Genomic DNA, 23,257 nt, shown 5'->3' with positions numbered 1-23,257 from the left:
TGTCCTTTTTCCCACTGAAGAAACTGAGGCTAAGGGAGATTAACTCAATTACCGGTGATGGCAAGAGCCGGAAACCAAACTGATTTGTCTGCCTGCAGTGTTTTCTTCCTGGAACATGACTGGGCCTGCTCAATGCTATCAAATTCCCCCTCCTGCTTGCCAGCTTAGCGTTGGGTTTGTCAGCTCGTCTTTGTACCGACGAGGGTGAAATCCTACACGACTGGGGCTCTATCTTTAATCCCCCATTCCACTCATCCCTGGAAAGAGGCCAGGGGTCCCTATATGGGGTTCAGGGGGAGCAGCAGCTGGTTCCTGCGCTGTCCGGCTCAAGGCCTAACTCCGGCATGGCCAATGCTTCCTCTATTAGAAAGCAAGGGCGGACCTCGCTGGAGAAAAGAAGTGGTCTGACAAGTAGGTCTCTAATCGCGGGATTCCAGGGAGCAGAGGGAAGGCGGTGCAGCTTTAAAAACAACTCCACTAAAAGAGCAAGAAACAAAACAAAACAAAAGTGAAATAAATTCCAAGATCGCTGAAGCTAATAATATCCAAAACCATTATGATGGCAACCCGGAATCCATCTAAAAATTACTGATGAGATCTTTTGGTTTTGAGGGTTAAGTCCATTTTGTATTTTACACCTATGGCCTGGGACCGAAACGCGACGCGAGCCGCGGTTCCCGGCCAGACTCTGGGATTTCTCTACCCATGTAGCGGCTTCACGCGTCGGCCTCCACCGGCAGACGCTCTGATGGAGAGGAAAAACAAAGAAATGGCTGAAGGAGGAAGGTCGTTTTCTGCCCCCCGGGGAATGCCCCCAGCGCAGGCAGCGCCGCCGCGGAGACCCGGGGCCTGGCACGGCTCACGGGCCGCGGCCAGGCGTGAGGACCTGGGGCGCTTGGGGTTCGGAAAGACAACGTCCGTGACCGGGTCTCGTCCCCCCAGGGATGGTGTGGCCGAGGCGCGGCGGGGCTCGGATTTCCGGGACCGGATGGCGGTGCCCAGCCCCGAGCCCTGCGCTGCAGGGCGTGCGCGTCCCGGGCATCCGTCCGAGCTCTGGCCGCCGCGCAGCTGCTGCAGATCCGGGGGCCTGGAAGCTGCAGGCGTCCCCCCTGCCCGGGCCGCAGGGCGGAGTCGCCCACCTGTCATCAGAGGCGCCCCACGTGGGCCGGCGGGGAGGGGGCGAAGGGAGGGAGAAAAGGCCGAGGCGTGGAGGGAGGCAGGAGAGTGGGAGGAGAGGAGCCGAGGAGCGCGGAGGGGACACGGGGGGCGCGGAGAGGAGCCCAAGAGAGGCACAGAATAGAGGACCCGAGACACCTGCATAGGACAGGTAAGGCGGCCCAGGTGCCCGACCAGGTGGGAGGGAAGACCCAGGCCAGGCGGCGTGCGGGAAGAGACGGGCGTGAAGAAAAGGCTGCGGATAACGGACGAGGAGAGGCCGAGGCAGAGACTCCGGGGGCGAGGGGGGCGCGTGGGTCCCTGGAAGGAGGCCGGGGGAGGCCCTGGGGCCGCTGCGCCTTTAACGTTGCCAAGGCGACAGCGCGGGCCAAAGCGAGGCCCATTGACGTCAGCAGCCGAGCCCTGATTGGCTGCGGCCGGGTCGTTTCCGGTGGGGCCGCCGCCGTGCCGTTATCGCGGAGTGCAGCGGGGTGGGAAGCAGTCGGTGAGGGAGCCCCGCACGCCGCAGCCTCGTACTCGCAGCCCCGTGTCCGCCGCCGAGCGTCCGCAGGTGAGGAGGTTCTGCTAGAGACCCCGGCGCCGGCCTTCGCCACCGCGGCGTCCTCTTTTTTTTTTGGGGGGGGGGTTGGGCCGACCCAAGATGGCGTCACGGGGAGCGACCTGCAGGGGGACGGCCGCACCCCCAGCCGCTCCCCGCGGGCATCACGCCCTCGGCTCCGGGTCTGCACCCCGGAGATCCCCGCTCCCGGCCGCCGCGGCGTCCGCTGCGGTGCGGGGCACCCGGCCGTCCCGTCGCCGCCCCGCCGCCCCGCAGCGCGCGGTCCCCCGGCCCCAGGCCGCCCGGCCGCCTCCGCCCCCGCGCGCCGCGGCCTCCTCGGCCGCCCTCGCCCCTTTGCTGAAGGGCAGCGACGGCAGCTCGGTCTTGGGCGAAGCCGCGTCCGTTGCCGGCCGAGCCCGCGACCCAGCCGAGGAGGCTGTCTCCTCCTCCTCCTCCTCCTCGCCGATTTCCGGGCCGTCTCGGTCGCTGCCCCGCGCGCGGCGGTCTTCGTCCGCTCTCACCTCCCTGGGTTTCCCGATGTCCCTTCCGGCCGGAGCAGCCGGGCGAGGGGCCGCTGTCCCCTCCCGCGGCGGTCGCGACCGCGGCCTCTCCCTGGGAGCTGGGCGTTAACCCCTCGGGCCCGGGGCGCGCGAGCCGGGGCTGTCCGGCGGCGAAGGGCGGACGAGCGAAGGCTTCCTGTCGGTGACCCCCAGGGGGGTGCGGCCCGAAATCTGGAGCCCTTTGCGCAGAACGGGTCTTAAATATTGCCTCGAAGTTGCGCTTTGGAAATGGTTGTCACGCCTGGATTTCTGGAAGGAAACACTTGGCTGGTTTTCGGTAGAAACCGTGTAGCGAAAATGTTGAAATATGAAGTCGTGTTTTTTTTTTTTGGAGGGCGGGGAGAAGCAGAGTTCTCTGGCCCTTTACAAACACAGAGTTAATTCAGGCCTGTTCCCTTAAAAATACCAAGCCCACGACATTTGGACATTTCGGGCTTCACGTGCTGGCTTCTTTAATCTCGGGGTGTTTTTGTTCGTGTCCTATCTCTCCCAGTGTTGTGTTTTTGCTTTTTTTTTTTTTTCCCCCGCCTAATATCTTGGTCTGTTTCAAACCAGCAAGAACCAGTTTCGCCTCTTGGGCGAGTTCTTTGGTCTCTACCAGCTGGAGAGCCAGTTTTAGAGAACGATTTCTGTCATCAGTTGAATACCGGTACTGATAAGCCTCCAGTGTGCCCGCGTGTTTCGAGGCATAAAGATCCGAGTTATCCCTGTTCTTGCTGGCCTCCGGTACTGTTTGAACTGGGCCTCTGCCGAAGTGGATTTTCAGGTCATGTGGTTACCCGACCTGGAAGAGCAGCTGGTATAAATCTAAAGGAAATACACTTCAAAATTTTTCCTTTTTCGTGTTTATTTCTTAAGTAGTAGCATGATTGTTTTTCCATGGCTTGAAGTTTATGTGCCTGTCAGGGGGGAGCCCCAAACTTTCTCCTGGTTTGTGTGTTAGTCTGCTTGTTACTGACCTTTATCCTGAAAGTTGTCAAAGCAAAAAGAGTAAGGTGTAGCACTTGGAATAGCTGTTAAGTATTTTTCTTTAAATTTACAGTTCGGTGTCTGGTTTTGTGTGCATTGTAATTAGAAAAGTGTGATTGATGTTGAATTCATTTGCAGAGTGGTGGGGAAACACTCTTCTCTTCTAAATTTAACTGCATAATTGGGAGTCCAGAGGGAAGCTGTGATGGTCCTGTTGTTAAATTACCATGCTTTCAATTCTAGATAAGCTTAGCTGCTCCTTGTTAGATTTCTGTTTACTTCTCCTCAAGGTAGTTTGAACCTTCTAAAATCCATTACATGGGATCTAATTAGTGGATCTCCATGTAGGCTTGAAACTTAACATGCTTTATTTAGCATTTTTCTGCCCACACGAGTGAGCTCTGTTGACAGTATTCTGGTCCTAAGGGGTCTTTCCCTTCCCTGCCCTCCCCCACCGCTCTGAAGGATTTCCCCTCTCATTTAGGACTGGAATGTGTTGAGAGGTTCCAGAATGAAAAGGTTACTTTAAAAACTCCACTGGGGTTCCTTTTGGGATTTAAAAAATTGTGATGAAGCTACTAGCGGGCAGTCTGGTCCTGTGCTGTGTGACATTAGGACTCGGATGGGTCAGGGAATGTCAGGTGCTGCTCCTTGTGCTTGCTTTCACTTGTAATTCTCTGCCTGTTTACCGGTCACACACTCCCCCGGCAGCATGCTTTCTTTTGCAAGGGAGCACTGAATGAAATTCCCCGAAGGACCTGACTCCTCAGCAGCCTGCCTCTGCAGGGACACTGGCTCCCACTCCAGGAGCCGAGATGGCCATCTCTCCCTGCTGCCTGCGAGCCCAGGCCCCACAGCAGCACTGAGTGAAACACTGAATTTGGAAGAATGAAAATTCTGTACGTGTTTTATTCTCTCGTCCCGAACTCCCTGTTTAAAAACAAAACCTACTTAGGAAAAAAAAAATCCCCATTAAACCAGTTGGCTAACGAATTTAAGAGCTCAGAGGAAAATTGGCATTTGTGCTTCATAAATAGTTTACAGAGCGTGTGTGTGTGTTCTTGCAGAGAGCCATGGCGTCTGGTAGCACTGCCGCCAGCGAGGAGGAGCGCAGCCTGCGGGAATGCGAGCTCTACGTCCAGAAGCACAACATCCAGGCGCTGCTCAAGGATTCCATCGTGCAGCTGTGCACGGCTCGCCCCGAGCGGCCCATGGCCTTCCTCAGGGAGTACTTTGAGAGGCTGGAGAAGGTAAAAATGAATGTGGGGAGATACTGAGGGGGCCCCGGCCAGCGTTAGGTTTAGTGCTGTAAAATGCGTTTTGGAACAAAAGGAATTTCGACCAAATAAGTCCAAAACAGAATTTCAAATACGACATATAGTTAAGGGATTTGTGGTAATTTGAAAATTCTTAGCTTGGAGAGTTTACCAGAAAATCATTCTGTGTGCAAAGTTAACTTGGCTAACAAAAGGCTTCCAAAGCTGTTTTAATTAGTACATGAAACTGCCCATAACAGATCAGAAATACTACAGCAGTCAGTAATTAAAAGCAGTTAATGCTTCTCTTCAACAAAGCAAGCAAGTTTAATACACCTTATCTCACCTTTTAAAACTGGTGTAATGAAACGTTGGACTACAGCATGTGACGGATACATCAGAAATTCTGAAAATAGTGAAGTCTGTTTTCCTGCAGAGTGATTTCAGATGGATTTACTGGGGAGTGACGAGGTCACGATTGATGGCTGTCAACATTTTACTCTGGGTGTAGTCTTGGTCAAGGCTTGTTTGTTTTCCCTGGAAAAATTTGAGTGCAGTTTTCGCACGGTGTCATTTCCCTGGTGTATATGCCGGCATATCCTGCTGCTTTTCTAAGCAGAATGACACGTGTGTGTCAAGGGTAGGACTTTCACTTCCTTCAAGAAATGGTAAATGAAACCGTCTGGATTACCAGGTGTTTTGAGTTGTTTGATTTGTTTCTATAAATCAGTGAGATAAATTTATAGGTTTCTAGGGCGTATTAACGTTTTGAGGTGTTTCATAGTGATTATGAACCAATTGGGACATTTCTTTAAAATATCATGAAATATCAAATTGTGTTGTAGAAATATTTCCGTTATTTCCCATTGGTTTGGACAGTTTCTTAACATTTTTTAAAAGAATCTGTATGCTAACATTTAAAATATGGGCAGCTCAGGTATTGGAATTTTCTGCTGTCTTGAAACACTGTTTTAGCTTCTTGTTGCTATAACAAAATACTCCAGGCAGGTTACATGTAAGAAGAGAGGTTTCTTTTGGCTCTTTGGTTGTGGAGATGCAATGTCTAGGAGTCTTATCTGCCTTGGTGGTAGACGTCTTAAGGCAGTACAGAATGTCACATGGCAAGAGACAGGGAGCTGCCATGTTTGCTGTCTGTGGTCTCTTTCCAACTCATAAATCCGCCAGGATTCAGTCATGGGGCTCTGCCCTAATGACCAGTTTTAATCAAACTAGCCAAAGCCTTGCCTCTAAACACCATGGTGGTGGGATTAAGGTTCTTTCCCTCTGTTAATGGTTAACATAAAACTATGGAGATTAAACTGCTGTATGAGTTGTGGGGGATAGATGTTTAAATCATAGCAATTGCTTATTAAATTGGTATTTAATGGTACCGTAGTTGGAATTAAGAAAAAAAAAATCAACCAATCCCTATGAAGGTATAGCCTTACTGTTTTGGAATTGTTGTAGAAATTCTGACTTTGTTTTGTGTAAGCAGTTTTCAAATAAGGTACATTAGAGCCAGGCCTTGGGTGTTCTCTGTTCTCTGTTTTGAAATCAAGTGCGTTCCTGGAGATCTGGTTTTGAAATGGGTCATTGTAAGGTGATCCTTTGGACATCAATAGAGACCATCAAATGAGGGGATTAAGTTGGTGAGACATTAAGTGTGTATCTTTTTATAGGGAGTGTTGAATGTGTGGTGCTCGTTTCAGCGCCTGTACTTAACCATAGCACTGTTTGAAGACTCACCAAGGTGGATAGAAATAATTATTGAAATGATTTTTTTGCAGATGGGTGTTTTGAGATTTAATATGTATTAACCTCATTACCTCTTAATAAAAGTCATGGGTCACCACACTTTGTGCTATAATCCAAGAATCTTTATTCACTTCCATACACTTCTTTAGCCAGGGTTGAACATGCATACCTGGACTTTCAGCAGGGCATTGTTTTATATATCAAATGTTAATTTGTGTGTCTGAAAATAACATAGTCACATTCTCTTCACCTCAGCTCAGGGGTTGTATTTCTGGTACTCAACTGCTCCATAAAAAATGTACCAAAAACCTTTCATGGTTGGTCTGTGGAGGATTTCTTTATTTTAGTTCAGACCATCATCTGGAATTTGAGTCTTTCATCCATGTGTTTTTAGAACTGTGCCTGTATGGTCAATAATTAATGATGACCTTCGTGTGTCTCCTGTGTGCAGGTACTGTGTCAAGCACTTCACACATATTACTTCAGATGTCTGAGGTAGGGGATTTATCACCATTTTACAGAGGTAGCAGGTAAAACTAAGAGAAATTAAGTAACCTGGCTTCTACAGCATGGTAGTTTAGCCCTTGCTGCCACAATTTCTAACTCCCAAATTTCAGCGCTTAGTGCAACAGGCCGCATTTCTTGGTCATTGTCAGCTCTGCTGGGCTCAGCCCATCTTGTCTTCTTGTACATACCTTGTTCTGCAGTGAGCAGAAGGAGCAGCCTCCATGTAAGCCGTACGTGCTGTTCTCAGACAGAACAAAATCAAGACGGGAGGAGCCAGCTGCACAAGCAGGCATGGGATGCTGTGTCCACTTTGCGTTCTGTGGCCAGAGTGAGGCATACGGCCTCAAGTCAGTGGGCTGGGAGGGAACAAACAGTTGTAAAAACATTAAGGAAGTGGTGGGGACAGAATTTGACCTTAGAGTTGAGAACGTAATTGGCCGGAAAAGTTGACTGGGAGTGTTCTGTGGTGGTTGTTAATGTTTTGAGAAGCAGGAGAGCTGAAGGGGGAGGAACCTGGCAGCAGAGTGACAACAGCAAGAGCAAGGATATAAAATGTGCTGTGTGCATTAGACACTGGTGGTTTCAGGAATGGCTCAGGGTTCGGCTCTATTCAGAATGCTGCTTTGGAAAAGACTTGCTGGAATTCATGAGGCAATATTAAAATGCTTTTGTTACTTTCAGAATTATCTTAAAAATTTAGTAGAATACTGTTCTGAATGTTACATATGAAGTTTTCATAACAAATTTTGGAGGTGGAGTTTGTGTTTGCATTTATACTCAAACTTTAAGCACGGGGTGTTTTTTCATTTATACACGAACTTTACAATTCTTTGTCAATACAGAGTGGGAAAACCTTATTGGTTATTGGAGCTGCCAGAAAGAAAATTGAGTTTTCTAAAAACTGAATTCTTAAAAGATATTTGTACATGGTTTATAATAATGCAGGTACTAAAGGACACAATACTAAAAGATCTCCTTCCACCCCTTTGCCTTCCTTGAATGCGGTCAGTATTCCAGAGGCAACACAGGGGCATTTATAGATGAATTGATACATACAGAACTTCCTGTGTTCCAGCACCGGAGTGGCATTCCATTATGTTTGGGGGTACACTGTAATTTACTCAATCATCCCTATTGATGAACTTTGTTTCCAGTGTTTTACTCTTAAAATCAGTAGTGCAGCAGATAACTTAGAAGATGTGCCATTTCACATACATGCATATTGTAGAATAAAATTTTAGATATAGTACTGGATTTCTGGGTTAAGAAGTAAATACATTTTTAATTATACCTATACAAAAATATACAAGTTATTTTTGTTTTTCTCTGTGTTCCAAAGTGAAAATTAGAAAATCCAGAGAAATGAAGAAAATTACTTCTGCCTCCTAAAAAATAAAAGAAAGAAATCAGGCAGGAGACTACTGATAGACATGAATGCCATTAACGCCTTGATGATTATTCTAGATTTTTCTTGCTACACATTTATAAATGCTTATCTCGATGCCAGAAGCAAGACCAAGGGTCCGTGCAGGGGGAAAAACGAAGTCCTTGGATATTTCTTTAATTTCTTTTTTCTTAAATTTTTTTCTAAAATCATTAAATATTGAGTTCATTTAGAATTTGAAAGATGGTTTAAAAAACTAATGGAGAATGAGGCAAATAAGTGAAAGTGAAACATAACACATTTTAATTTTTCCCCTTTTATTTCTAGCGTAAGAACTCTTTACTGTAGGCCTGAGAAGAATATCTTTTTAAGATCCTAGATTTTAAAAAAAAAAGATGAATATTTAGTACTTCATCTCAGTTTATATATGAATTTATTCAGTAAGAAATAGTTTTTTATTTAAAAATTTTTATATAAGGTGAACAGAAATAAGTTTTTTTTTTTTTTTTTTAAAGATTTATTGATTGTGAAGGCAGAGTTACAGAGAGACAGAGAAAGATCTTCTCTCCGGTTGGTTTGCTCCCCAAATGGCTGCAATGGTTGGGCTGAACCAGGCCAAGTTGGGAGCCTAGAACTTCTTCTGGGCCTCTCCTGCGGCTGGCAGGAGTTCAAGAACTTGGGCCATCTTCAGCTACTTTCCTTAGCACATTAGCAGGGAGCTGGATCAGAAGTGGAGTAGCTGGTACTTAAACTGGCATGGCTATGGCTTAACCCACTGCACCACAACGCTGGCCCCAAGAAATAATTTTAAAATGCAGATTCTTGGGCTGGCTGCCGTGGCATAGTGGGTAAAGCCGCTGCTTGCAGTGCCAGCATCCCATATGAGCTCTCGTTTGAGTCCCGGCTGCACCACTTCTGATCCAGCTCTATTCTGTGGCCTGGGAACACAATAGAACACATGGGCCCCTGCACCCATGTGGGAGACTCGGAAGAAGCTTGTGGCTCCAGATCGGCGCAGCTCTGGCTGTTGCCGCCAGTTGGGGAGTGAACCAATGGATGGAAGACCTCTCTCTCTCTCTCTGCCTCTCCTCCTCTCTCTCTGTAATTCTTTAAAATAAATAAGTGTTCAAAAAAAAAATCTCAGCTTATCAGGTGTGACATAATTTAAAGGTGCATTGAGAAAAACCAGATTTTTTTTTTAAAACAGGCTCTTTGTTGTTCTAACTTCAAGTATAAACCTTGATATTAACCAATATTTCTAGTTCTGTCAGGAATATCATTAGATTTGATTTTATTTAAATTCTTTAAATTTCTTGTTTAAATAAATCATTTTATTAGTAGTTGATGTTTGAGACCCGGGCCATTATGTGAATTCCATAGCCATGGGACCTATTTGTTTTCATGTTCCCATTGCCTAGCATAGGTCTTGGCATGGCAGACCCAGAACTGTTCATTGAGTTAGTGAAGTAACTCAGTAATTAGACATTCTTGGGTCTCTTTGCTGCATCTGAATTATCCTTCCTGGATAACATGGTGTCGCCTGCTTTCTGCAGTAGCACACAAAATACCCTGCTCTTAGGATTTCATTTTGTACTACGTTACTGTTAATGTGCATCACAAATCATTGTCCATACGTTATTATCATCCTGTTGTAATGGTTTTGGTTCATTAATAAAGGCTAGCATTAATAGCATCTGAGAGAGCCGGCGCCGTGGCTCGATAGGCTAATCCTCCACCTTGCGGCGCCGGCACACCGGGTTCTAGTCCCGGTTGGGGCGCCGGATTCTGTCCCGGTTGCCCCTCTTCCAGGCCAGCTCTCTGCTATGGCCAGGGAGTGCAGTGGAGGATGGCCCAGGTGCTTGGGCCCTGCACTCCATGGGAGACCAGGAAAAGCACCTGGCTCCTGGCTCCTGCCAGGATCAGCGCGGTGCGCCGGCTGCAGCGGCGGCCATTGGAGGGTGAACCAGCGGCAAAGGAAGACCTTTCTCTCTGTCTCTCTCTCTCACTGTCCACTCTGCCTGTCAAAAAAAAAAAAAAAAAAAAAAAAAAAAAAAAATAGCATCTGAGAGTGTCCTTTCTCAAACTTCACTAGCTAGTTTTTTTTTCCTGTTTGGAATTGGCCTTTCCCCTAAATGTACGTTGATAACAGAAGAGGTTTGACATGACTAATGTGGGCTGTCATTGGAACATGAGAGTACGGACTTTGCTTGCTGCAAGATCTCATTTTATAAACCTGCAATTCCTTTTAGGAGGAGGCAAAACAGATTCAGAATCTGCAGAAAGCCGGCACCCGTACAGACTCAAGGGAGGATGAAATCTCTCCTCCTCCACCCAACCCGGTGGTCAAGGGTCGGCGGCGACGAGGAGCCATCAGTGCTGAAGTCTACACGGAGGAGGATGCGGCATCCTATGTTAGAAAGGTAGTTTTGATGGCTAACCACGGGCGAAATGTGTTTGGAACCTGCTTGGTAGTCATCCAGTTTCATTTGGTGAATGCATGCACTTTTGAATAGCAAAGTACAGAACAGGATGACTCCTCATGTGTTTTGGTGCTGGAGAACAGGTTTTTTTTTTTTTTTATTCACTTTTATAAAAAATTCTGGATAATGAGAACAGGTTTTTGTAATCGCACAGAGGAAGTAACTGAGAATGATGACAGCCTGTGAATAGCTGCGTCAGGGTTTGTCACTCACATTTCTGTGCTGCTGCTTTACTCCTTTTTCTCCTGAATCGGTCTTTTTCTTATAGTTCTATTGTGGCTCTCAACCTTTTGTCCTATGACTCCTGTCAGCTTCATTTTCCATGATCTGCTGTTTGGAGTTACGCTATTAACATTAAGGGATAACTGAATTATCCTGGCACTTAGAAAGTAATAGTGCATGATCACAATTTTTAAAATGACTAATTGGTATAAAATGCTTAGTTTTGCATCAAAATAATAATAACCTTTGGGTGAAGTGTATTTTGGTCTCTTAGTTGTTAACTAGTAACCAGTTACCCGTCTTTACATACAGACTTGGCTGTAGGCAAGGGGATGAATTAGTCAATATTTGTTGAGACCTTTGTAGATCAAAGATAAGTGTATTGTAGTGAAAATATTTAATTCAAAGCAGACCTGTTCAAATAGCATAATGTGGCTTGACATTTAATTGAAATAACAGGTTCTTACTGCAAACATGAATGTTTTTGGGTTTATAGAATTGTCATTTGTCCTTCAATTATTTTCTAGGTTATACCAAAGGATTATAAGACAATGGCTGCTTTAGCCAAAGCCATTGAAAAGAATGTGCTGTTTTCACATCTTGATGATAATGAGAGAAGGTAGGTACACGTTCTTTCTTATACTATTTTTCCAGTGAGGCTGTGGTCCTGAACTATTCTCATTGCTACAATTCTCATTGTTACATTTTTTTTTTTTTTTAAAGACTTACTTATTTGAGAGGCAGAGTTACAGAGAGAGGAGGAGAGACAGAGATCTTCCATCTGCTGGTTGACTCCCCAGATAGCTGTGAGGGCCAGGGCTGGGCCAGGCCGACGTCAGGAGTTTCTTCTAGGCCTCCCAGGTGCAGGTGGCAGGGGCCCAAGCACTTGGGGTATCTTCTGCTCTCTCTGGCCATTAGCAGGGAGCTGGATTGGAAGTGGAGCAGCTGTGATTCTCACCAGTGCCCATATGGACACCGGTGTTGCAGGCAACAGCTTAACCTACTACGTCATCATGCTGGCCTCTCTGTGTTTTAAAACTCTTAATAACTGTTCATTGAATGACTGTCAGGGCTGAAGTCTGGGCTCTTTAATTCTTAGTGTTTGAAAACCACAGAAGAGACATGGGAAATGTGACATGAGGCCTTCTCTGTCTTGCAGTGATATTTTTGACGCCATGTTTCCAGTCTCCTTTATTGCTGGAGAGACTGTCATTCAGCAAGGTACGGCTACTTCTGTGGCATGCAGTGTTTGTTGTTAAGGGAGAGGAAGCGAGACTGGAAGCTTTTTGGGGTTTTGTCCTACTGAAGTTTGTTGGCTTCTTTCCTATCATTTTCCTTCTGTTACTAACCACTTTTAAAATAAACAAAAACCTACATTCTTCATTATATAGCCCATCTATTTATAAGGTTCCATAACTTATATAAATCTTACCTTTTTACCTACAGAGGTTGTTATGGGTTAAATCTTTTGGGTGTTGTTCCCTTTTTTCCTTACTTATTCATGACATTTTCATGGGTCTTAAACAATATATTTTGCAGTTTTGTGACAATCTATTTTACTAATTAAGTATTTGAGTTGTGTCTAGTGTGGTTGTAGATGCCATAGCATTTAGTAACTCTGTGCGCAATATGTGGCTTTTTAAACAAAGATTTATCTATTTGAAAGGTAGAGGTGGGAGCCAGACAGAGACATATCTTCATCTGCTGGTTCACTGCTCAGATGTTTGCAATGGCCAAAACAAAGCCAGAAGCCAGGAACTCGTCCATGTTGCCTACGTGGGTGGCAAGAACCCAAGTACTTGGGCCATCTGGTGCTGCCTTCCCAGGGGCATTAGCAGGAGGCTGGATTGGAAGCAGAGAAGCTGGGACTCAGATTTGGGATGGCAGCCTTGTCAGTGATGGCTTATCCTGCTGTGCCAAAAAGCCAGCCCTTGGCTTTTTATTTATTTTTAAAAAATTTTTTCCCTAGAGATGCTCACTGTGAAATGCCCCCCCCCCCCCAAAAAAAATTTGATCAATTTTCTTTTAAAATACACAGCTGGAGTTTAAGTATTTTCTGAAGAGGTTGTGCAAGTTTATAACACTCTTTCACAGCACTACTGTACTATAAAATTAGTGTATTATTTTGTATTAATTTTGGAGTGTCAATTTGTTTAATTTGGAATTAATACACTTGATCTTAGCCAAGAGGCTGAGAAGTGATGGAATATGCTTCTAAATTTTTTACTTTCTTTTAGGTGATGAAGGAGATAACTTCTATGTGATTGATCAAGGAGAGATGGATGTAAGATTAATAATGGCAAAAACATATTGATAGTCTGAAGTCAGTGTATTGATTTGTATTATAAGCGTTAAGAATAGTATTTCTGAAGGGCTGTTTACCCCTTTGCATGTCATATTCCATCAGTACCTTTTGCTGAGTGTTTTTATGACACACAGAAACTATTTTCTCAGGAAGACAACGCACTTACAAACTTGTGCTGAAATAATGGCATGCCTGCAGTGAAGCAGCGGAAAGCTTTTGCTTAAGAAGTGCGTGTGTGCTGTGGAGTAAGACCAGTTTAGGACAGAGTCTAGACCCAGCTGTTAGGAGGCTTCATTTTTTTTTTTTTTGTTAAGTTTTGTTTACAATTGAAATGGTGATACAAATAGCATTGATCTCCTATGATTGTTAGAACATTTAATGACCTGATGCAAGTAAAATGTGTAACACAGTGCACAGTACAGTACTCTGTAGTGTTGATGTTATAATGCTTGGGTAGCCTTTTTTTTTTAAAGATTTTATTTATTTATTTGAAAGAGTTAGAGGAGAGGCAGAGAGAGAGAGAGAGAGGTCTTCCATCCTCTGGTTCACTCCTCAATTGGCTGCACTGGCCAGAGCTGTGCCCATCCAAAACCAGGAGCCAGGAGCTTCTTCTGGGTATCCCACATGGGTGCAGGGGCCCAAGGACTTGGGCCGTCTTCTGCTGCTTTCCCGGGCCGTAGCAGAGAGCTGGATTGGAAGTGGAGCAGCCGGGACTCAAACGGGTGCCCATATGGGATGCCAGCACTGCAGGTAGCAGCTTTATCCATTACTGCTGGCTCCTGGGTAGCTTTTTTTCTCCCATCTCTACAGAGTACCTTTTTCTTATAATTAAACCAGGTAAACTGTAGGCACTCCTAATTCACTTAACTGTCAGAACTCAGCCGTCAGCTGTTTTAACCTGCTGTGTACCAAGAACATAATATGTTGTGTTTTTTAAAAATGAAGTTTAGGATTCTGACCTTTTAAAAAGGTTTGAGGATTTTTAATACTTAGATATTTTTGTATATAGGGAAAAAGCATTTTGTTTATATCAATCATTTGCTTTTAGGTCTATGTCAACAACGAATGGGCAACCAGTGTTGGGGAAGGAGGGAGCTTTGGAGAACTTGCTTTGATTTATGGAACACCTCGAGCAGCCACTGTCAAAGCAAAGACCAATGTGAAATTGTGGGGTATTGATCGAGACAGCTATAGAAGAATCCTTATGGTAAGAGACCATGGTTGGTTTTTTTTTTTAAACATTCTGGTCTCTGTGACTAATGTTTGAACAATATCACCAAATGAAAATGAGACCATTCCTTACTTTTAATGATGGAATATTTTACATTAGACTCAGTTTAGCATTATTCATTATGCCATTTGAGACAGTTATATTTTGGCCAGAAATAACATGAGAAACAAAATGTCTACATGTAAAGATTAATTTATGTTAGAAGCTGATAGGCACATCTTAACTGATTTTACCCAGGTAGCCTGATGGGTGCTGCTTTTCAGTCACGAAGTCACCTAAGGCCAGACTCCCTACACTGTGGGGGTGTTGGCACTCAAGGGCATGTTGTGGCTTTTACTGGAGGAATAGGCAAAATAATACAACAATGGGAATGTTAGACGCTGAGTTAGTCACATGTTTTGAGAACATTTTAAGTTTATACTGAGTAACTTCGGGTGTTTAAGACCCAGCTAGTGACATCCATAACTTTGAATGGTTTTCTGGAGTTTGTGCAGTGCCCATGTGGCCATTTAAAAGTACAGTTTGATGCACTTTGCAATTTTTTGTATTCAAGCCCCCTAGGATACTTCATCATCCCCTGGTGCCCATGGGGGATTGGTTCTAGGCGCTTCCCCTGCCCCCGCCACCTCAGATACCAAAATCTTCAGATATTCAAGTCTTACATGAAATGGTGTAGCGTTTGCATGTAATGTATACCCGTCCTGTTTCTTCAAGTCATCTCTGTTATTGGGCATAAGGTTACTTAATGTAGATGCTATGTAATAGTTACACTGTATTGTTCAGGGGATAATGACAATAAGAAAAAGTATGTTTCAGAAAAGGTTTTTAACGTTTCTTAATATATATGATCTGCTTGGATCTGCAGAGGGAAGGCCAGCTGTGTTTACATATGTGTTTATGTGTGTAGGTTTATATGTTTTGGTGGAGGGGGTGATGGGTGCTAAGGCAGTTTACCGAGTAAGGGAAGGTTGTTTTAGAAGACTGTATCTGTCCCCTTCTTCATTCCCCCCAGTCTCTGCCAATAAGAAAACTTGATTTAGTTTGGGACTATGGGGCATTCTGGGGGGAGGGGTTGTATAAGCAGTGGTACTTACTTTTCTTTTGTCTATGGAGAAGTAGGGTTGTAGGGCAGGATTCTAAGCTGGAAATCACTTATTGCTTGGTGGGTTTTTGGAGAACCGATCATTTGCTTATTCGATGTTTCACTAATTGGTAGTGCTCTGCAATTTCTTTTTTTTTCTTTTTTTTTTTTTTTTTTTTTGACAGGCAGAGTGGACAGTGAGAGAGAGAGACAGAGAGAAGGGTCTTCCTTTGCCGTTGGTTCACCCTCCAATGGCCGCTGCTGCAGCCGGCGCACCGCGCTGATCCGATGGCAGGAGCCAGGATCCAGGTGCTTTTCCTGGTCTCCCATGGGGTGCAGGGCCCAAGCACCTGGGCCATCCTCCACTGCACTCCCTGGCCATAGCAGAGAGCTGGCCTGGAAGAGGGGCAACCGGGACAGAATCCGGCACCCCGACCGGGACTAGAACCCGGTGTGCCGGTGCCGCAAGGTGGAGGATTAGCCTATTGAGCCGCGGCGCCGGCCTGCTCTGCAATTTCTTTAATCATGTACCTGGTTTTTTTTTTTTTTTTTTTTAAGATTTAATTTTTTGAGAAGCAGAGATAAAAGGGGAGGCAGGGAGGGAGGGAGGAAGAGAGAGAATGAGAGAGAATGAGAATGTACTTCACTCCCTGATTCACTCCCCAATGGCTGCACCGCCAAAGCTGGGCCAGGCTGAAGCCAGGAGCTTCCTCCGGGTCACCCGTGTAGATGCAGGGGCCCAAGTACTTGGACCATCTTCCGATGCTTTCCCAGGCACATTAGACAGGAGCAGCCGGGACTCAAACTGGCGCCCATATGGGATGCCAACACTGCAGGTGGAGGCTTAACCCTCTGTGCCACAGTGCTGGCCGCAGCTGGTTTCATTTGAAGAGCAAAGCTTTTACAGAGTGTGGGCCTGTCTTCAGCTTGAAGTAGAATGAAGGTAAATAAACAACATCAACAAGCTTTGGCTTTTCTACTTTTTAAGTTGATTTGAAAGTTAATATTTGTCACTTCATTATCTGATATTACACCTTTTGGGGATGTGAGTTCTGTTATCTTTTTCATTTACAGGGAAGCACACTGAGAAAGCGGAAGATGTATGAAGAGTTCCTTAGCAAAGTGTCCATTTTAGGTGAGTTCTGGTGAAGAATTTTTAAATCCATGATAGTGATATTCAGGAGAACCTGTTTTATAAAAATTCTAGTTATTTGTTTTTGTTTATTCATAGTAATGAAAAACACCTGGAATTTTTGACAGCATTGAAAGTTTGACTAAATTAAAGGAATTTAAAAAGTTGTCTTTGGTAGTGTGTGACAAACGCTCCACTAGAAATGACTGGTCGTGGGAGGAGCTTCCCGAAGGCGTAGGTGCTTCTCAGTCTTGCCGAGGAGAGAGGGAGGCTGAGCAGATGTCCCATCACGAGGTCATGGTTCTGCAAAGTGTTTGCGAGCGTCCTTTGAAAAAATGACAGACTTTTGTTGAAATTTCGAGTGAAAAGCAGATTAATCGGAGATATTTCTGTAAGTTTGTGATGTGGACTCGGGGTGTTGTTGAGCCTGTTCTTGAGAAGGCGACATGGTGATTTTCATAAGGTAACAGTCTTCTGCCACTGTTTTGTTATAATGAGTTGTTTGGTTTTTTCCCCTCCTTTGCCTTTTCTTTGAAATAGTTACATTTGCTTAGAGTCTAAGGTGTGAATTTGGCCTTTGGTAACAAGTTATTTTCAAGCTCCTTGTAGTTGCACAGTAAATTCAGCTGAGAATTTAAATAGGTAAGGCATTTCTGCAGTCTGTGGAATAATATGGATATGTCATGGTAGGTTTGACTTGCAGTGATGGCCATATTCAGGAATACTTTTTCATCCCATTTTCTTAGTCCTTTGCAACTGGGTACAGTTGTTAAACCTGGCCACAGGGCTGCTGAAGTAGAAATATAAGGGCCATCTGCAGGTAACCCGAGAACCTGCTGAGAGCAGAGGTAATTGAACACAGGTGCCATGTTTAATCTGCAACACCTTTAGATGTTGAGTGAGCATGGCTGTTTGGCTGAATCTCTTTATGCTTTTTGTTTTAAAATTGTTAGCACTGAATAATAAAGAACTTCTCTTGATTGTTGTCTTTCAGAATCTCTGGATAAATGGGAACGTCTCACTGTAGCCGATGCACTGGAACCTGTCCAGTTTGAAGATGGGCAGAAGATTGTGGTGCAGGGAGAACCAGGAGATGAGTTCTTCATTATTTTAGAGGTAAACAATTCTGCATTTAATTCTTTTTCAAAATTGTACATAAGAGGGGGAAGGGGGGCTAATTCTGATTTCGAGTTTTAGTTTTTAAGATTACCTGAAGCTTTATTTAAAAAATAACCTTTTATTTTGAAATGCAAGTGTTAGGTTTTCTGCTAGGCCACTGCATTTTAAATGAGGTTGAGTCATAATTGTGGGTCTGAATAGCTGGTGAAAGCTCATTGTTTACATTCTGCAAAGTTACTGTTTTTCTGTCTTCACAAGCCTTAGAAACGTATAGCAGATACTGTTGCCTGTCAGGCAGATCCAAGTAATTGTTTTCTGTGAATTTGAGTTGCTAGTTGCTGACTGGTTTTACTTAAAGCCAGGGATTGGAAGATTCTTTGGAGTAAGTTAGGCTTTGTAGGCCCTGACGTCTCTGGCGAGTCTTGGCTCTGTTGTCAGAGGACAGAAGCAACCATGGACAGTAAATAAATGAACAGGTGTGGTAGTCCCCAGAAATGTAAATTACAAAACAGTGAGCTTGGATTTTGCCTCTCTGCAGCTTGGTAACCTGAGGCTGAACTCTTACACGCTAGCTTGGTAGGAACCGTGCTTGCAGGGGGTGCTTGTTGAGTGGAAGTCAAAGTTACGTGGTGACTGATTGTTCAGTCATCTTTTATCACAGGAACACACAGGGATTGAGATAACCACTGAACTCCTTTTCTCCATTTTTGCAGAGTAACTAGAATTGCACAGGGTATTTAAATTGCCACCCTGGGTTTGAAAGTACTTGTCGAGCTTTTTGATGTTATTTTAGGGGTCAGCTGCTGTGCTACAGCGTCGGTCTGAAAATGAAGAGTTTGTTGAAGTGGGAAGATTGGGGCCTTCTGATTATTTTGGTAGGTGTGGATTGTCTTATAATGAATACACAATTTCTTTGTAATTTCTCACTGAGATATTACTATCTTTCATAATTTTGTCTTTTTTTCCCCCAAAATTTTTTTTTAAATTACAACTGTATTTGGCTTTCAGAGACATAGTGTGCAATTTTGATCCCCACTCAGTTTGAGCTGTTGGTTCTTATATGTATTAGCTGGTGTTTTGTTGAATGTGCAGATGTGGTGTGCTGTGTGTTACGTGGGGAAAGGGAGCAAGTGTTCTTCGTGCGAATGCCCTTCGTTGGGAGTGTTTTCTGTGCAAGTTGGCCTGCATTGACTGCCTTTTCCCTTTCCCAGGGGAAATCGCGCTTCTCATGAATCGTCCTCGTGCTGCCACAGTGGTTGCTCGCGGTCCCTTGAAGTGCGTGAAGCTGGACCGACCGAGATTCGAACGCGTTCTTGGCCCCTGCTCAGACATCCTCAAGCGAAACATCCAGCAGTACAACAGTTTCGTGTCACTGTCTGTCTGAGATCTGCCTCCTGTCCTCCCCTCTCTCCTCTCCCCAAACTGTGCGTCCCCTCCTGCAGACTGCTCTCCTTCCCTGTTGGCAGCGCCCAGTGGCCACTGGCATCGCAGCTTCTTGTCTCTTTATGTTAAAAGTTGCTTTTATTGCACCATTTTTAATTTGGAGCATTAACTGAATGCTCATACACAAATAAATAGAAAGACTTCTCTGGAGACTTTGCTGTTACTGCTTCTCTGTGTGCAGTGTTAGTGTTCAACCGGGCAGTGAGTGCCATGCTTTGTGGTGAGGGCCGATCCCAGCACCAAGTGAACTATCTTAGAGTAATGATGTAACAATGCAAGACTTTCTGTTGTATGACGTAATTTTCCAGTTACAAGCATACTTAGACTGTGGCCCTATGTGCTGTATTTCTTTATAGAATAAATGATTTCTCATTAAGCTCTGATGATTAAGAAAAATGGCTATAGAAACATCTTAGTGTAGTAGAAAGATATCTGCCTGTAGTTAAAATACTTTAAGGGTGGAAAAATGCCCATTTTGCTAATTATTAGATGGGTATGATTGGTTAAGTTTCCCCTTTTTGTTTGCCAAGCTAATTTGCCTGATTTTGTTTGTACCTTCTTGTTAAATGTTTCCTCTCCAATTCTGAAACCTTAAGTGCGGCTATCTATACCTTCCTTTTAAGATTGAAACCAAATCATAGACTGCAGATACAAGGTTATGATATAACTGCACCTACCTTGGCTCACAAATTCTGAGTAGACCTTTATTTATCCAGCTAGTGCCAAATACTGATTGTCAGATGCTGAGTTGAGAATAAGGATTTGAGGTCTACACTCTGGATTGTTAACTCAGAGCTTTCGGTTAATGTATGTCCTTCAGTTGACTCCAGTGAGATCTCCTGTGCTTGTTGAATTCTGACTCCAGGAGATTGAATTTGCGGAGAATAGAGACAGGGACAAGTGTCATAACACAAATGGAGGTGACATGGCTCAAGGGAGAAGCCAGGTGATGAAGTTCAGTGTCATGAAATTTCTCCCACTAATTTTGTTGGGTCATGGAATTTGGGAAGAAGTTTTTTTTCTTTTTTCTTTTTTTTTTTTTTTTTTTTTTACTTTGTTTATCCTTTTTCTCTTCTTTCTGTGTCAGTTTCTGGAGGGTCAGGGGAGAGGCAGGGTTTGTGCATGCTGTTTCCCATTGGTCTGAGAGGCTGTCCTGCTGAGAGTCCTGCTTTCCCACCTGACGTTTGTTGCTGGCACATTTCTTTCTTTTTTTTTACTAGTGAGTCTTAACTGTGTTTCAGTATTTTCCAGCCTTATGTGTTAACATTATTCCAGTGATACTCAACACTTTATTTTTATTGTTATTTTTTTTAAACAAAAGTTCAACAGTTCCATAATGTAGGCACTTTTATTTTCATTGTGATTTATATATAATGTAGGGGTACATTTGGGAGTGACTGCAAACATTTTCCATCCATGTGCAACTGGCTGTGATTATTAACCCCCTCTCCTACCCTTTCCCAGGTAATTTGAATTGGTCATAGTGGGTTTTTTTTTTCCTCCCCATACATTTGAAAAGCTTTTAGATTGTTACTTAGTTTGGAGTATAAATCTGGGAAAGAGGTTTTATTTACATTGCAGTGTGGGATAGAAAGCCACCATGTTACGAAATTTTTAATTTCCAAAATAATCTACATTGAGTGAAGATTTTCTGATCTGTACTTATCTTTGTGTTTAGCTACCTTTTTATATTTAAAAAATTAAAACGTTCTGTTCTTATAGCTTAAAGCTCGATTTGATCTTTGTTTAAATGCCAAAAATGTACCTAAATGAGTTATTTAGAATGCCATAAAATTGCACAGTTTCGTATATGTATATAATCATGTTCATGTATATTTAGATACTTATACTGCTTTCTAAATGAGTTTTACTATTAAATCATTTGGCTTGCTGTTTACTCCCTTTTGTAGTTTTTAACCTAACAAGTTTAAAGATAAGTCTAAATTTGAATTATTACCTTTAAAGCTTTATCTTTGTGCAATCTAGGTATCTGTGAGACATCCCTGTTGGCATAATTTGTCTTAGCTGATATTCAGGGCTTTAGAAGTCATTATTTCTGGGCTTGGCACGTGAATTAAGAGATCTGCTCTAGAAAGTATCGATGGCCAAAGGACCATTTTGTACTGTTTCCTGGTTACCAGTCTGATTATACTGTGTGTGCTAACATACTCTTCTTTTTGTTATAGATTGTCCTAATGGTAGGTCACATAATAAAAAGAGATTAAATAATTTGAATTCTTAAATGAATCAGTTTTTCTTTGCTTTCTCTCTCTCTTCATCACCTCTTTCCCTCCCTGAAAGTCAGCTGTGATGGTGGGCAAGAATGAAGAGTACATTATGGGGGTCAGCGTTTGGAAAGAGTAATTTGTTTGCATTGCTTTCCAATTCAGTTTGTCAAAGAATGGATATTGAAAACTTCTTGAGGGGTAATGGATATGTAGCAGATTTGTCTACTGAGTCATGGAAGGAAAAGATACAGTCGCAAGCCCAAAGGTGGTCTTTTTAGTAGAGACCATTTGGGTCGTGAGCTTGCAACATTCCTAGCCCTAGTGGGGAGGTGTCATTTCTGCATTAGCATGCTCTTTTGTTTTCAGTTAATACATGCATTTAGTCATTTAGGGATGCTTTTATGCTTTGCATAGATAAAGCCTAATTGCTGCTGCTTGGATGCTTATCCCCCAGGCTTCTGAGGGGTGAGATGATTCAGCTGTACTCATTGATGTCCAGAGAAGTTGGAGATGTGTTGTGTGCTGACGAGTGTTCTTGTTGTGCTCTCTGTCAGGTTCATTAGTTCCTTTTCCCAACCAGCTGGAGTTGGAACTTTTAGAATGAGTGGACTATCTCTAAAGAAAATGTCCCTGGGTTGACTGTCCTGGTTATAGTTGCCTTTCCCTGTAGAACAGTGGCCCACGTAGACTCATCTATTGGGTTTTTTAATGGCTTAGAAGTTGACATTTTAAAATTGAAGAAGCATGATGTCAGCTTTTAAAATACTGCTTTATCTCCAATCACGAAGTTGTGGTTGTGATTTTGTTAGGCCCTTAGCAGTGTATTTGTAGATGAGTGAGAATAATGTCTAGGAGCCCATGGCTAGGTAACCATTTATTCTGTGCCCAAAGCGATCTGTCACGATAGTTGCCAGCACAGGCTGTTACCTGCATTTGAACGGAGAAATATTCTGTCTCATCCTTCTGCTGTAGGGTCAGTTTAGAAAGCAGCTTTGTTATGCACGTGGACAGCTGGACCTTGTTTTGTGACATAACTTCAGAGCTCTGACTTCATCATAACTCGTGCAGAACCAAATGAGTGAGTGTTTTGTGAGAAGTTCTGCCAGTTTTCTTAAGCAACTTTGTTATTTAAAGTTACCACTAGATGGAGAGCTTTTTATCATCTTTGTTAACCTCAAATGAATTACCTTGATTCTCATTATTCAAGGATTCTGTATTTGTAAATGTGCCCATTGTTTGCTAAAATGTGCTTGTAACCCCCAAATCAATACTTTATAGCCCTCTCACAGTCCTTTGCAGACATTAGCAGGGGAGTGAAAGCTTTTTTTTATTTTTAAGATTTATTTATTTATTTGAAAAAGTTATGCAGAGAGAGGAGAGGTGGAGCAAGAGAGGGAGAGGGAGGGGGGAGGGAGGGGGAGAGAGGGAGGGAGGGAGGTCTTCCATCCGATGGTTCACTCCCCAGTTGGCCGCAATGGCTGAAGCTGCGCTGATCCGAAGCCAAGAGCCAGGAGCTGCTCTGGGTGTCCCACATGGGTACAGGGGCCCAAGGACTTGGGCCATCTTCTGCTTTCCCAGGTGACAGCAGAGAGCTGGTTTGGAAGTGGAGCAGCCAGGACTCAAACCAGTGGCCATATGGGATGCGGGCACTGCAGGCAGCGGCTTTCCTGCTGCCCCACAGCACCGGCCCCCAGAGTGGAAGTTCTGAGTCTCCCAGCACACATTTCCCAGCTGAAGTTGCACAGAGGGCCATCAGACCTGCTGTTTGAGTTTGTGTGCTGTGAGTCTAGTCCTTGGACTTCTTATTGCCTCATTTTTTGCAATTTTTTTCTGCTTTTTGTTCATTTTTGCTATTTACTACCAAATGTAGT

General features: G+C 44.0%; 1 protein-coding gene across 5 annotated transcripts; it reads left to right on the top strand.

The window, feature by feature from the left end:
• The first annotated feature begins 1,003 nt into the window (after positions 1–1,003).
• On the top strand, positions 1,004–21,401 carry PRKAR1A (protein kinase cAMP-dependent type I regulatory subunit alpha). 5 transcript variants are annotated; one of them, XM_089318207.1, is made up of 12 exons: positions 1,609–1,688; positions 2,078–2,116; positions 4,313–4,493; positions 10,395–10,565; positions 11,375–11,466; positions 12,007–12,068; positions 13,085–13,131; positions 14,201–14,359; positions 16,539–16,599; positions 17,591–17,712; positions 18,509–18,590; positions 18,927–21,393. In XM_089318207.1, the coding sequence occupies exons 3-12, from the start codon at positions 4,317–4,319 to the stop codon at positions 19,097–19,099; spliced, it is 1,146 nt and encodes a 381-aa protein (XP_089174333.1). In that variant the 5' UTR covers positions 1,609–1,688; positions 2,078–2,116; positions 4,313–4,316; the 3' UTR covers positions 19,100–21,393. The 5 variants fall into 5 exon arrangements, 3 of the variants coding, with proteins under 3 accessions (XP_051681845.1, XP_089174333.1, XP_051681844.1); XM_051825885.3 differs by lacking the exons at positions 1,609–1,688; positions 2,078–2,116 and adding an exon at positions 1,004–1,327 and having other exon boundaries at positions 4,311–4,493; positions 18,927–21,401; XR_016224216.1 differs by lacking the exons at positions 1,609–1,688; positions 2,078–2,116 and adding an exon at positions 1,185–1,327 and having other exon boundaries at positions 4,311–4,493; positions 16,696–17,712; positions 18,927–21,401.
• The last annotated feature ends 1,856 nt before the right edge of the window (positions 21,402–23,257 follow it).

This window comes from Oryctolagus cuniculus, chromosome 17, assembly GCF_051225735.1.
Source record: "Oryctolagus cuniculus isolate XC-2025 breed Fujian yellow rabbit chromosome 17, ASM5122573v1, whole genome shotgun sequence".
Taxonomy (NCBI): domain Eukaryota; kingdom Metazoa; phylum Chordata; class Mammalia; order Lagomorpha; family Leporidae; genus Oryctolagus; species Oryctolagus cuniculus.
Note: the sequence above shows the minus strand (reverse complement) of the source record. Positions and strands in the feature narration are given on the sequence as shown.